Here is a 14,777-nt window from a genome sequence, read left to right as displayed (position 1 = left end):
TGCTGGAGGGTCAGAGTTGAAAATGTGTGAAGCTGGAAAAGAACAGCAGGTCAGGCAGCATCTGAGGAGCAGGAGAGTTGACGTTTCTGGCACAAGCCCTTCTTCAGGACTGTGGAGAAGTGCCCAAGGGGGCTGAGAGATAAATAGGAGAGTTGGGCTGGAGAGAAGGTAGCTGGGAAGGTAATAAGTAGATGCAGGTGAGAGATGATTTGAATAGGTCCGTGGGAAGGGTGGAGCAGGGGTGGGAAGGAAGATGGACAGGTAGGATAGTTCATTGGGACTGTACCGAGTTGGAGGGTTGGATCTGGGATGAGGGGAGATTTGGAAACTAGTGAAGTCGATGTTGATGCCATGTAATTGCAAGATCCCAAGGCAGAAGATGAAGCGTTCTTCCTCCACTTGTCAGGTGGATTGAATTTGGCAGTGGATGTGGCCCAGGACTTGTCCTTGGTGGAGGGGGAGTTGAAGTGGTTGGCGATAGAGCAGTGGGATTGTTTGGTGCATGTGTCCCAGAGAGGTTCTCTGAAACACTCCTGTCTCCCCGATGTAGAGGAGATCACCAGGCACAGTAGACGAGGTGGGAAGATATGCAGGAAAATCTCTGCTGGATGTGAAAAGATCCTATGGGGCCTTGGACGGAGGTGAGTGGGAGGTCTGGGCACCCAAGTAGATTTGTAGATTATTCAAAGTACACAGTAGAAAAAATGTTATGAAAGAAGAATCATTCAAGGGGTTAAGAGACCTCTTCTCATGTTTAGTTGTCTCATACAGTCTATCTGAAGCTAATATGTGGAGTCATACAAAGCTGATTTTTGATCTTTACGCATACAAACGTAACATGCAAATCTCCTTGCAAATGTGGAGGTGCCTGTCTTGGACTGGGGTGGACAAAGTTAAAAAAATCTCTCCAAGCCAGGCTATAGTCCAACAGGTTTATTTGGAAGTACAAGTTTTTAGAGGGCTGCGTCTTTGTCAGACATTACCTGATGAAGAAGCAGCGCTCTGAAAGCTTGTACTTGCAATTAAACCTGTTGGACTATAACCTGGTGTTGTGTGATTTTTAACTTTCTCATTGAAAATGGCCACAAAGAATTGAGGTCTCAGAAGAACATCAGAATGTGATAAAATAACAATCTATTTCAACACTGAGTTTTAAAAACAAATTCACATTAAGAAATGCTTGTTCTTATTTTTTGGGTCGATTCTCTTTGAGTTGGAGTTTCTTGAAACCTAGGAGAAAGTGAGGACTTCCTGAAGAAGGGCTAATGCCCGAAACGTCGATTCTCCTGCTCCTCGGATGCTGCCTGGCCTGCTGTGTTTTTCCAGCATTACATTTTTCAACTTTTTCTTGAAACCTGTTCCATCTGCTTTAAAATATTTTTGATTGAGCTGCAATAAATTGTATTTTATTTTTGTTTCTTAAGATACTTTATCACACGACGGTGCCATTTGATCCAGAGAACCTGCTGGGATTAATCAATTCAATTGTGATGGCATTTCTGGGATTACAGGTAAAAGTTGCTGAGTAACCGTGAGGGTCTTTTGAAAGTACATAACCATAATACAAGTTGTCTTGAAATGTGAATACACTGCACCCACTTATCCAACTTCTTCGTGATGTGTTTCTATGCTGTCTGTACTGTCTGAGCAAATTAGAGGAACATTTGGAATGTGTTGTATTCTTTCAGGTTGAAGGTTGAGGAAAAAAGCTCTTCCCAGTTCATGCAATCTTGATGGATGGATTGATTTTTGTGACCGAGTGTTACTTGGTAACTAGCAGAGTTGACTTTATTAACAAGTCACATACTGATCAAATGGATTTTTTTCCTTTCTTTCTTGTGATACTGATTTGTCAGGCACCTGCTTTCAGACTTGGCATGCACCTTAAATGCTGATTTATGTTGATGTAAAGTACCTTTTCATTTTGGGCATCCAAAAATTGTCAAATGATACTGAAATATGCTTGGAAGTAAATAGCCAGAAGGCTGAGTACAGAAGCCAGGAGATGCATCCACCTGATTGCCTATTTCAATGTGTTCTGAACCTCAATTACAACTTTGTATGAAACAAGAAATAGCACCATGTGTTCTTTCTCCCCCCTACAGGCTGGGAAGATTTTCATTATTTATAAAGGTCAAAATAAACAGATTATGCTACGATTTTTCACTTGGAGCACGCTGCTGGTGAGTGAGGTTTTACTGGATTATGTAAAGATCATCCTGGTGAAATGTTCCTTGTTTGTCTAATCCATTGATTTGCTTGTTGACTCTAGGGTATTATTTCAGCCATCCTGACAAAATGTTCGAAAGACCATGGCTTCATTCCAGTCAACAAGAATTTATGGTGCGTATGCCCTCCATGAAATGAGGTGGTGATTTAGTACAGCACTACAGTCAACCAGAAATATTGCAGATATTCCACTAGACCCACGAAACCTGGCCTGCATGAAAGTGTGTTTTGCAGAACTAATATAGCGTTATCACAGATAAATGACTCTATGTACTAATTATAACTGTGAGTTATCTCCTTCTGGAATGAGAAATTCATTCCCAGCATCATGAGGAGTTCAGGGGTCTGAGCGGTGGGCTATGTCTGTTGAGGTTTCTTGTAAAAAGGTCATAGAGTAAGTTATTACAAGTTGTGACACAGTGCTATCCAGTGTTCCTTTCACTGCCATTATTCTTAGCATGTGAACACCTGAGTTAATAAGCAGAAGCTGTATAATAGCTCAGTTAAACAATTGTTTCAAACTCAACTGTAGGTCAGCTATTGTGGTGGGAGATGTGTAAGAAAAGTGGAATAGGAATTGAGTTTCCAACTCTGGCAGCAATGCTGGCTGTGAAGGTTCTTTCTACTGCAATAGTGTGGTAGATCATGTTATTGAACACCATGAGTAAAGCAGGAAGTGATACAAAGCTGCAGACATAGTAAGGCAAGGGGTATTTACGAGGATCAGAATTATAAAATTCAGTCACAATCAAGTGGCTGGAGAGGAAGACGGTTGAGATTTTCGGAAGGAGAAGTTGCGAGCAAGGGTTCTGAATAAACTGGAAACTTGTGCTGTGGAACTCTGGCAGTCAGCAAGAGGTTCAGGTGGACAATGGTACAGATGCAGTTCAGTATTTCATTGTCAGTGAGGGTGAGCTTAGGATGGAGTTGGAGAATAATGTTGAAGTAAGTGGGTGGTTGGACTTGGAGAGGGATAAAGTCACTGAGGCTTTGGTTTTGAAATTGAGGGAGAGAGAGAGTGGTTTTCGTTAGTTCAGAGTCTAAGCAGGCATAGAAACTAAGCCTGAGATGTCCAAGAAAGGGGTAAACTCGATAAAGTGTGGGACAGAGTTTCAGGTGAAAAATGAGGCTAGTAAATTGTGCTGTTAATCTCCTATCTCTTGCATAATTTACTATTGATACCATAGCAAATGTGTGGAGTCCAGGATGCTAATAGGATAAAGCTTATGGATGATGTTGCAGAGTTAAGTGTGCAAATTGTGGGCACCCTGCCAAATGTTTCTAACCTTAATATTTTGCATTTTGAATATGGTTGACTATCAATGCTACACAAGGCTGGAGGGGGACCAATTGAGTTACAGCAATTCTCTCCCCAATAGTAACCTTCTTTGAGGTCATGATGAAACCGTTTTTCAGCATAGACTTGTCATATCTCTTTTTTTTGAGCCAAGTTGTGTTTTCACCTGATCATCAAATCCATTGCCTTTTAGTTCTGGTTTTAGGAAGATAGAACGAAGGAAATTGTTCCTATTAGCTTAAGATTTTCAGGAAGTAAGCTGTGTTTACTCCAATGCTTTCTAACCTTCCCTGTTTATCTTCCATGGGCAGGTCCATCTCTTATGTTACAACGCTCAGTTGTTTTGCTTATATTCTTCTCTTGTTGATCTATTTTCTGGTGGATATAAAGAAACACTGGACGGGAGCTCCCTTTTATTATCCAGGTATGGAAAATGCCAGTATCCCTTTTTCAGATTTTCCTTCTCACTGTGTTATTGACTTTGCTCTCTTCCACTCTGGAAAATTACCTTCAGTTAGGGGACGATGTGTTGTTCACATATATCAGCTCAATAGAGATGAGAAGAGTTGCTGTAGAGATGGCACCTGCATTGTGTAATAACAACAATGTCATCTTATACCATGCACCAGCACTCAGATGAGATTTTCTCTCTCTCTCCTGTGAGTGTTCACACTTTTCGTTTGCCATAGATACTGTTTTCATGCAAATCCATGTTTCTCCATATTTGAGAGAGATTGTAGAGTTTGACCAATTGGTATGTTTTGCCTTCCAACTTCATGTGGTTCTCTTCTCGAGGGGTAGCTGAAAACTGATGAGAAACGATATTAAGAGTAGTACTTGTGCCAAGAATTCTCGCGCTGGTTTTACCTCTCTACTTTCTATTTGAGATGAAGACAGAAATGATATTTGTACCTGAATCTTGACTTGAATGACCATCTGGGCAAGCAAGTCATGTGTAGTTTCTCGAGTCACGTTGCCTGGTACATTTGTTTCCTTAATGGAAATGCATAGTTATAGAGTCATACAGTCATAGAGATGTACAACATGGAAACAGACCCTTTGGTCCAACCCGTCCATGCCAACCAGATATCCCAACCCAATCTAGTCCCACCTGCCAGCACCCGGCCCATATCCCTCCAAACCCTTCCTATTCGTATACCAATCCAAATGCCTCTTAAATGTTGCAATTGTACCAGCCTCCACCACTTTCTCTGGCAGCTCATACCATACATGTACCACCCTTTCTGTGAAAAGGTTGCCCCTTAGGTCTCTTTTATATCTTTCCCCTGTCACCCTAAACCTATGCCCTCTAGTTCTGGACTCCCCTGACCCTAGGGAAAAGACTTTGTCTATTTATCCTATCCATGCACCTCATAATTTTGTAAACCTCTATAAGGTTACCCCTCAGCCTCTGACACTCTAAGGAAAACAGCCCCAACCTGTTCAGCCTCTCTCTATAAATCCTCCAATCCTGGCAACGTCCTTGTAAATCTTTTCTGAACATCTTTCTGATAGGTAGGAGACCAGAATTACACGCAATATTCCAGTGGCCTAACCAATGTCCTGTACAGCCGCAACATAACCTCCCAATTCCTGTACTCAATACTCTGACTAATAAAGAAAAGCACACCAAATGCCGCCTTCACTATACTATCTACCTGCGGCTCCACTTTCAAGGAGCTATGAACCTGCACTCCAAGGTCTCTTTGTTCAGCAACACTGTCTAGGACCTTACCATTAAAGTGTGTAAGTCCTGCTAAGATTTGCTTTCCCAAAATGCAGCACCTCGCTTTTATCTGAGTTAATCTCTATCTGCCACTTCTCAGCCCATTGGCCCAACTGATCAAGATCTTGTTGTTATTGAGGTAACCTTCTTCGCTGTCCACTACACCTCCAATTTTGGTGTCATCTGCAAACTTACTAACTGTACCTCTTATGCTCGACCCAAATCATTTATGTAAATGACAAAAAGTAGAGGACCCAGCACCGATCTTTGTTGCACTCCACTGGTCACAGGCCTCCAGGCTGAAAAACAACCCTCCACCACCACCCTCTGTCTTCTACCTTTTGAGCCAGTTCTGTATCCAAATGACTAGTTCTCCCTTTATTCCGTGAGACCTAACCTCGGTATCCAGTCTCCAATGGGGAGCCTTGTTGAACGCCTTACTGAAGTCCATATAGATCACATCTACCGCTGTGCCCTCATCAATCCTCTTTGTTACTTCTTTAAAATACTCAATCAAGTTTGTGAGACATGATTTCCCATGCACAAAGCCATGTTGATTATCCCTAATCATCCTTGCCTTTTCAAATACATGTACATTCTGTCCCTCAGGATTCCCTCCAACAACTTGCCCACTACCGATGTCAGACTCACTGGTCTATAGTTCCCTGGCTTGTCCTTACTCCCTTCTTAGAGTGGCACCACGTTAGTCAACCTCCAGTCTTCTGGCACTTCACCTGTGACTATCGCTGTTACAAATATCTCAGCAAGAGGCTCAGCAATCACTTCTCTAGCTTCCCACAGAGTTCTCGGGTACACCTGATCAGGTCCTGGGGATTAATCCACCTTTGTGTTTCAAGACATCTAGCACTTCCTCCTCTGTAATCTGGACATTTTGAGAGTGTCACCATCTATTTCCCTACAGTCTATATCTTCCAAATCCTTTTCCACAGTAAATACTGATGCAAAATACTCATTTGGTATCTTTCCAATTTTCTGCACCTCCACACAAAGGCCGCCTTGCTGATCTTTGAAGGACCCTACTCTCTCCCTAGTTATCCTTTTATCCTTTTATCCTTAATGTGTTTGTAAAAACCCTTTATATTCTCCTTAATTCTATTTGCCAAAGCTATCTCATGTCCCCTTTTTGCCCTTCTGATTTCCCTCTTAAGTATACTCCTACTGCCTTTATACTCTTCTAAGGATTCACGCGATCTATCCTGTCTGTACCTTACATATGCTTCCTTCTTTTTCTTAACCAAACCCTCAATTTCTTTAGTCGTCCAGCATTCCCTGTACCCACCAGCCTTTCCTTTCACCCTGATAGGAATATACTTTCTCTGGATTCTCGTTATCTCAGGTTGATTCAGAAAATAGGGGAAAATGTCTCTTCCAAAATATTACACTTTTGGAAGATGATGGTCAGGGGTAGGAGTTAACAACAGATATTGGGTTGTGTTTCATAGCCTCCTAATTCGCTAGGTTAATATGAATCCCAATTTGAATTGTTATTGCTTCTCAGCTCAACACACAATGGGTGGTATTACTTGTCTGATCAGGATTCTTTGTAGGTGGATTGGCCAGACTTGGTGGCAGCACTTTGATCCAGCCATAGTTAAATATTCTTATGATGTGGACAGTTTGGGTGGAATTCAAGTGACCACTGACATACTGTTTTGTTTTCTCTAACTCTTCAGGGATGAACTCTATTCTGCTGTACGTTGGACATGAGGTGTTTGAACAATATTTTCCCTTCAAATGGAAAATGCTGAATGACCATTCACATGGCGAACACTTGGCCCAGAATCTCCTTGCTACCACCATTTGGGTTTTTATTTCCTATGTTCTTTACAAAAAGAAGATATTTTGGAAAATTTAATCAGGGATCAATCATTTTTTGGCAAATTCATGAAGTGGAGGAGTATATTTTTCTATACATATATGAATAAATGGACAATTTGTGTTTGCATTTTGTGCTGACAGTGGAAACACATGTCTGTCAGCTTTTAAGTTGTATAATGGCCAGTAAACAGATGATTGTATGACCAATTTCTGTTAATCCTCGACCAGGCCTACATATTGTAAATTTTCACACAACCGATATGTGCCATTGTTGCCAACTGGAATATTTTTGGACTTGTGTAAAAGTGATGCTCTGATCAAAGCATTAACACACAAGCACTCTGCTCCTATATCCCTGTGCTATGCCAATATCCTCGATCTTTATATATATATATACTCAATATTCTACCCTGTTCAACACTTCATCACTTATCTTTTAGTTTTGTTTGCTCATCAATTGCATAATCCAGGTTTGAAACTTCACCAAAGCAAGCTGGTCAAACTGAGTTTCTATTGGTAACATGAACACAGCACATTGATTGGGTTTCTCTTGTTTACTTCTGTGTGGCTCTGTAGCTGACCTATTGATGAAGTTATAACAGTGGGATTCTAATCATTTAAACTACTCTGGAAGCAAGAAAGAGTTGACTAACTTCAAGCTAACAAATTGGGATGTGTGCTTCTATCGAGACAAAGCTTACAAACTTCATTTCTTTTGCTTAATAGTGCTGTGTTCTTGAAGAGCCCAGTGTGAAATGTTGTATGATCAGTCAAGAATGGGAAAGTGTACTGTTTGAAAATCTCACTAAAATGTAATCATTAATGTCTTGCATTATTTCAGGTTGGGCAATGCGAAACTTTTGATCTGATATTTGGAAAAACAGGGCATTGAAAAACAAATAATTAAATAACTTTATATTTAGCTTCCAATTTGTGTTAACTGGGAAATGAAATTCAAATGTGTTTGACTTGTTTTAAAAATCACCTACCAATTCTACATAATCATGCTAAACAAAATTCTTATTTGTGTTGTATTGCAGTTTGACCAATCAGCTTTCATTGTCTTCACTTTTTAAAAAAAAGTATTGCTGAAAAGTAAGGCACTTTGTCAAAGCTATTTATTGTGCAAGCATCAGAGCAATGTGCATGAAATACCAAAGTAAAGGGAGTATATGTGAAGTGTTTATCCTGCATGAGACTGCAGATGGGAGAGGCATTGTCCAGGAAAATGTACACTGTTAATCATTAACTGTAATCTGTCAGAGCTTTGTTTAACTATCAAATCGGGCAGATTGACTGGGCAGGCATTGCGCTGTGGCATGAACAAGAGAATGTCTGTCATCTATTTTATTGCATTGAAATAGGAAAGCTGTGTACGAAATCTTTGTGCAGAAAAAGGCACTGTATGTTAATATTTGCAGTTCACCCATACATGCAAGTGCACCACTCTGCTTGCCTAACTGACCATCTCAAATTGGTTGTCTGCAATTCTTTGCACACTCAGGATTGTTTAGCAAATGCTATTAAATTGAAGAATCACATCCAGTGTTGGACATTGTTGTGAGTTTTGAAAGTGTGGGCCAGTATTAGATTGAACACCATTTGTTAAATAATGCTGAGTGTGGTTAGACTCTGTGTGGTGCACTCACATGTACTACAAGCTACATATATACTACAACACAGCCTTATTCTTTGCAGACAGAACATGTCCGCACTTCGCCTGTTTCAATGCAACAAAATAGGTGGCAGCCTTTTTCTGGATTGGTTAAAGCACTGCCCTAAGAAATAAGTCAATCTGCCTGGTTTAAAATGTAACTAAACTTGGCTGTTAAGTACTGGTTGTCATTAACTGATGCATTATTGATGACAATGCCTCTACCAATCAGAGTCTATTTGTCAAACTCTCGGCACACTCTCCTCATGCAGCATAAATGTCAGTTTTCCCTTTCATTTGGGATTGTTGCAAGTTGCCCTCATGAATTAAAGTTAAAGATTTGACAAATTGCCTCTTTTTAACGATACTCAAGTTCTGTACTACTAAACTGCCAATATCAAGCTTTATTTTGACAGCACTGGATTTCTTCACTTGATAATTGTTCTACCTAGTTTACACTAGTTTCTCTCAGCCTATCCTTGCATTCAATTGTTGACTTACTGTTTCAAAATTTGTCAACAAATTAATTTGTTGAAGTGACCAGAATATCTATTTGCACCATCTTCTGATGCAGGTCAGTAAAACACTCGACAAAGTAGCATAGCATTGTGCCACACTCACTTGAGATTTGATTTTGTAAAGGATATATTTCCTACAGATGCATGTAAAGAGGAGGGGATTGAGCATAAAGAGCATGGATGGGAAAGCTCTTCCTTTCCTCCCAATTCATTACTTGATGTAATTGATGGTCCACTCACAGGTTATGAAAATAGCTAGAGAAATTGAAGTGTATCTTTGCAGAAGGTAACAATTTTGAGAATGTTGTGATCAAGAGTGTCTCACTGTCCGGTGCTGTACTTGACCTGCAGCTTGATATTTATACCAGGTGCCTGAAATGTGCGAGTGCTCCCTGCAGTCCCCAGTCTCTAGCCATTGGCATAAAATTTATCAAATGAAAGTAGACGATTACTGAATGCAGTCAAAGATTTCCATTTCCAACCATTTTCAGGACTGGCTTTGCAGTGTACACAAGTCTGGGTGTAATATCAGTTTTTAGCCGGAACTTTCAAATTTGAAATTGGGTTGAGATTTCTGAAATAGAGTTCACCCTTTAATGTTGGAGAACGTTCACTGCTAACTTGAAATGATTTGTTTGTATTTCTGTACTTAAATGCTTTTAACTTGTACTGACTATTAGTTTGGTAGTCATCTAAAGCACGTGTCACTTTTCAGATAACTCGTTGGGAACTGTTAATGTCAGTATATTTCAAGCTTATGGAAGTTATGAACAAACTTATTAGCTGCTCAGTGGTTTGATAAAAATTGTATGCTGAAGATTTGCCACGAACTGTGATATTTCTAAAATGTCCCAAACCTGCTGCTTTAGTTGGTAGACCTCTGGATGAAGCATGGTGCATTTTACTTTGGTAGACCTGTGCTACCAGCTTCAGTCCTGGAAAGCTGCCTACAGCACCTGAAGACCATGCCCACCAGACGCTTGCATTGCTCACCGTTGGCCAGCTCTTCATGTCAGCAAAGTATTGATGGACTGTTATGTTCTCTGGAGTTTATTTACCTTCCTGATTACACATTATTGGATCTGAATTATTTGCTCCTATGAAAGGAACATGTAATGTTTTTAAAATATTTGTTTAACAATCAAATGTAAAGTTTTTGTACTCAAAGATCTCTTTTTATACCCCCGTTTGATTGCTATCACTTGCTTTAGTTTAAATGGGATTTTATTTGAATAAAGGGATTTTAGATTTCTCTCCAAGATGTAAATCATTGGGTTTCAGTCACTGTAATGGAGGTTTATGCTGTTGTAGCTCTATGTAATTATTATCTGTATGTTTTGCAATGCTGTATGATTCACAGTCATGTATTGATATATCCCATTATTACTAAGAATAAAGCTATGGTTATCTCAGTGAACGTCTTTACTTCAATCCTTGCAAATGCAGCTTCAGTTATTCCCTTTCTAGCTTCCAGCACTAGTTTTCCTGCTGACTTTATCCACTGTCATTCGGTTATACTTTGTCTTTAACGTGGAGACACAAAATTCATATAATATACTCAATATATCTAACACAAAGTAACTTCATTATTCTTCTGGGGAAGATTCAGTTTTGAGTGTTTATCTTTTAAAATTAAAGTATGTGGATTTTGAAAGTGAATGCTTTTGGGTGGTTGGAATGATGCAGTGAAGTGACCACATAGGATCTTGAGCTCAACTTTGAAGAAGAGTTTTGAAGGGCTCGAAATTTTAAATCTCTTTTTCTGCACAAATGCTGAATTTATCAAGCATTTTCTGTTCTTTGAGTGGGTTTATCGAACATGGGAGTAGAAATATGCAATGCTAAGGGCAAAGAGGTGACCATGTTGAAGTATGCAGAGACTAAGATTAAAGGAAGATTGAAGAACAGTGGATTTTTGTTTTGTTCTCTGATGCAGACTTTCGTGGCTGAACTGCCTTTTTTGAATTGCTGCAGTCATGTGTATTATGTATTGTTACAACCTGGATGTCAAATCTCTCTGTTAATTAAAACCAAACAACCAGAAAAGCTCACCTTGCCTCGTAATCTGTTAAAAAGTGAGTGACCGAGAACTCTTTCTTTTTCTTTAATTAGTGGAAATTAACAATTAATTTTCCTAACTCTAGTAGTGAACATTAAACAAAACTATTCACAAAATCCAAGCCCCCCCTTTCTTAACTACTTACTATCTGACCCCAATTCTACAAAAAATGCTGTTCTAATACCACCATTATTAAACCTTACATTAACTTAATCTCAAGCTGACGACAGTCTTTGTCTTCTCTGCGGTCTTCAATCTTCCATCTGATCTCCCCAAGTCAGCGTCTTTCTTTTTGCGACAAGTATGTTTTATATGAAAAGATACTTTTGATAGAGAGTGCTTTCTTATTTCTCCAAGAGCAAGATGTTAAGTGGACAGTTAGCCCTACAGCAGTTACTCTGCTGTTCAATGGCAGTTGCTGTCACTTTAATTTTCAAATGCCAGGTTTATATACCCACCCATGACACATTAAATTCTAATAATTTGATTAGTTTCCAGGTGTCAAAACAAAATTAAAATTCCATTGGCTTCTGGTATTTTGGGATACTTTTAAACTAATTGGTTAAATTTGAATTGTTGGGGATCCAAGATGGCGGCAATCTAGGAAGATCACATTGAAGAGCTGTGCATCACAATGCAAGCGGGCCCTACCCAGACCACCATGATATCCTGGGACTCTGGAAAGGTCATGGAGTCCCAGGAAATTGTTAAAATTCAACTTACCTTGGTTTTTGCTGTCCAGGGATGCTGAAGAAGGGAGGAAGAGCGTGCAGGAACATTGGACTCTATTTCTTACCAGGCCCTGGTGAAGGAGCTCATGAAATCTTGTGAGATGTTGGGTAAACAGATAGAGATCGGGGCCAGTTTATCCTCTATCATGCTGCAGAAGCATGAACAGCAGCTCGGACTCCTGGAAAAGAGGACGGATAAGGTTGAACACAGTCGCAGTGGTGGAAGCTGATACCTGTTCCTCCAACGATAGAATCCAAACCCTGGAGAAGTAAATCCGTAATTTGCTTGAGCAAGTTGGTGACCTCGAGAACAGGGGCAGGAGAAAAAGTATTCAGATCGTCTGTCTGCCAGAGAGTAAGGAAGGTGAGCAGCCAGTGGAATTTATTGAGGACTGGTTGCAAAATTCCTTAACTTGGAGGCTGGAATGAGGGGCTTTAAGATTGAGGGGGCTCACTGGGTCACTGCATGGAGGTCGGGTCTGGATCAACATCCTTGTTCTATCTTGGTGCGGATTCATCTTTATAGAGATAAAGAGAGAATCATGGAAGCTTCCAGAATCCAGGGGAAGGATCCGAAGACCGTAGTTTACGAGGGCTCTAAGATCATGTTCTTCCAGGACTTCTCAGCGGCAGTGATCCAGAAAATACTATGATGGCGTCAGGAGAAGACTATAGGAACTCAGGATCCAGTACTCTGAGGTATCCAGCAGTGCTTTGGATCACCTTAGATGGATCCGTGCATCTCTTTGACACATCGGAGAAGGCAAGAGACTTTGTGGACAAATTAACCTAATCTGAACAATTTAGTATGTACAACTAGTAGTGTTGTTTGGGTATGTATCTGTTTTTTCTTTAAAAAAAGAGAGGAAGTCCAGTCAGGATTTTCTTTTCCTTTTTATTGGTAATAATCTGTTCTAAACTATGGCGATGGTTGAAATGTGCACTTTCAATTTTGAAATTATACCAAAGCATGGGTGGGCTACTTACCCTTTTTTTCAACATTTCTTTATTTACATTGCTATACCATAGTGTATTTTGTTTCTTTTCTGCTTGTGTTTGCGATGTGGTGGCGGGAAAATGGTTGGGATGGCTAGATGCCTACTTACAGGCAGTTTATGCCCAGTTCAGGTATTTAAATGCCTGGGTTGCAGTATTGGCAGCAGGATGGGAAATTGAATTTTGGGATGTGTAGTTGCCCCCTTTGGGTAGGGGGTGAGTTCCCCTATTCAGCGCCGTTGGCACTTCATATGTTGGTTTGCTTTTTGGCTTTTGTTGTATGTAATCTTTGATAGCTTGGTAGGTTTGTTAACTGTAGTGGTTTTAGTTTGTGTAATTTTTATGTTTGATGGATTTTGTGACACTAAGGCTCGGCGATTTGTAATTCGAGTTCCTTCTCTCTGGAATCTAAATGTTACTGCAGACATTTATGGCTTGATTATATGGTGTACCTGGAACATCATGGTGAGTCACTCACCAGTTAAGAGGAAGGGAGGTACTTTTGAGTCTTAGGAGCAGGTGGATATTGCTGTGTTGCAGGAGACACATTTGGATGGTAGGGAGCATTTGAAACTACAGCAGAATGAGTTTGATCGGGTTTACTTTATCTTTTAATGCCAGAAGTGGGGATGTCGCTATATTGGTTAGGACGAATCTCCCATTTAAGTTACTAGAGTGTATTAAAGACGCACTGAAGCTTTGTAATTCTCAAACCCCTGATAAACTGGGAAGAATATGGTGTTTTAAATGTTTATTGCCCTCCGGCCCATCTCCTCAAATTTCTGGTAGATGTGTTCTCAAAATTGATCAGTCTCGAGTCCTGGCACATCATTATAGGGGGAGATTTTAATTATCTCATGGATCCTATGGTGGACAAGTTGCCCAAAGCCCCCTTTCCACCCCCCCCCCCCCCCCCCCCCCAATGCCCTCTGTGCAAACTAAATAATTAGTGGATCTGTGTGTGGAGTTAGGGTTGGAGGACATGTGGAGGCGTCTCCACCCTACAGGCAGGAATTTTGATTTTTTTTTTCAATCCGCACAGATGTCACACCAGGATTGATTTTTTTTTTCTGACCCTCGTGGCAACCCTGGACTTGGTGGCATCTTGTACGATTGGTAATATTACCATCTCTGATCAGGCTCCAGTGTACCTGTTGGTTAAGATTAAGGACGCTATCGTGGGCCCAAGGCACTGGCGAATGGATCCCTTTGTCCTTCAGGATAATTTTGTGGAGTACTTCTCTGGGGAATTTTGGACGTTCTTAGACGTTAACTCAGGCTCAGTTAGTAGCCCGTTACCCCTTCGAGAAACTGCCAAAGCTTATGCCGGGGGTAAGTTATCTCTTACTCTGCTGTTTGCCCTTCAGCTTCCTACTGGCATTCCTCTCCTTGAAGCACTGTTGAAGGCAGCCAAGAAGGCCTACTTTGACAGGTCCTCATTGGTCAAGCTACAGAGGATTATGGCCTGCAGTCTGCGTTGAATTCCGTGCGCTCTCAGACAGCAAAGAAGGAGCTTACTTTCACAAAGCAAGTTACATGAGCATGGTGACAGGCCAGTCAAATACTTTGCATTATCTCACCAGGAAAAGGAGTGCCCCTCGAGCCATTATGTCAATTAGGGAATGGGTCTGGGAACCTAATGTGATTCCAAATAGATTAATGTGGCATTCCAGAGATTTTACTCTAAGTTATACCAATCTGAGGGTTGTGAGGAGGGACAGGCCAAGA

At 40.6% G+C, this 14,777-nt stretch overlaps 2 protein-coding genes across 3 annotated transcripts in view; both read left to right on the top strand.

Annotated features, from left to right (window-relative positions):
- The window catches only part of hgsnat (heparan-alpha-glucosaminide N-acetyltransferase), a 54,071-nt gene extending 43,396 nt beyond the window's left edge, over nucleotides 1–10,675 (top strand). For both annotated transcript variants that reach the window (XM_072583956.1, XM_072583957.1), the window contains exons 14-18: nucleotides 1,425–1,511; nucleotides 2,106–2,183; nucleotides 2,273–2,343; nucleotides 3,838–3,950; nucleotides 6,947–10,675. In XM_072583956.1, the coding sequence (XP_072440057.1) occupies nucleotides 1,425–1,511; nucleotides 2,106–2,183; nucleotides 2,273–2,343; nucleotides 3,838–3,950; nucleotides 6,947–7,128 (531 nt within the window). In that variant the 3' untranslated portion in view covers nucleotides 7,129–10,675. The remainder of the gene's footprint in view (nucleotides 1–1,424; nucleotides 1,512–2,105; nucleotides 2,184–2,272; nucleotides 2,344–3,837; nucleotides 3,951–6,946) is intronic.
- The window catches only part of hpse (heparanase), a 194,155-nt gene that overhangs the window by 120,556 nt on the left and 58,822 nt on the right, over nucleotides 1–14,777 (top strand). The window lies entirely within an intron of this gene.

The sequence above is a fragment of the Chiloscyllium punctatum genome, chromosome 14 (assembly GCF_047496795.1).
Source record: "Chiloscyllium punctatum isolate Juve2018m chromosome 14, sChiPun1.3, whole genome shotgun sequence".
In the NCBI taxonomy this organism is placed as follows: domain Eukaryota; kingdom Metazoa; phylum Chordata; class Chondrichthyes; order Orectolobiformes; family Hemiscylliidae; genus Chiloscyllium; species Chiloscyllium punctatum.
This window is presented reverse-complemented; position numbering and strand designations above follow the sequence as displayed.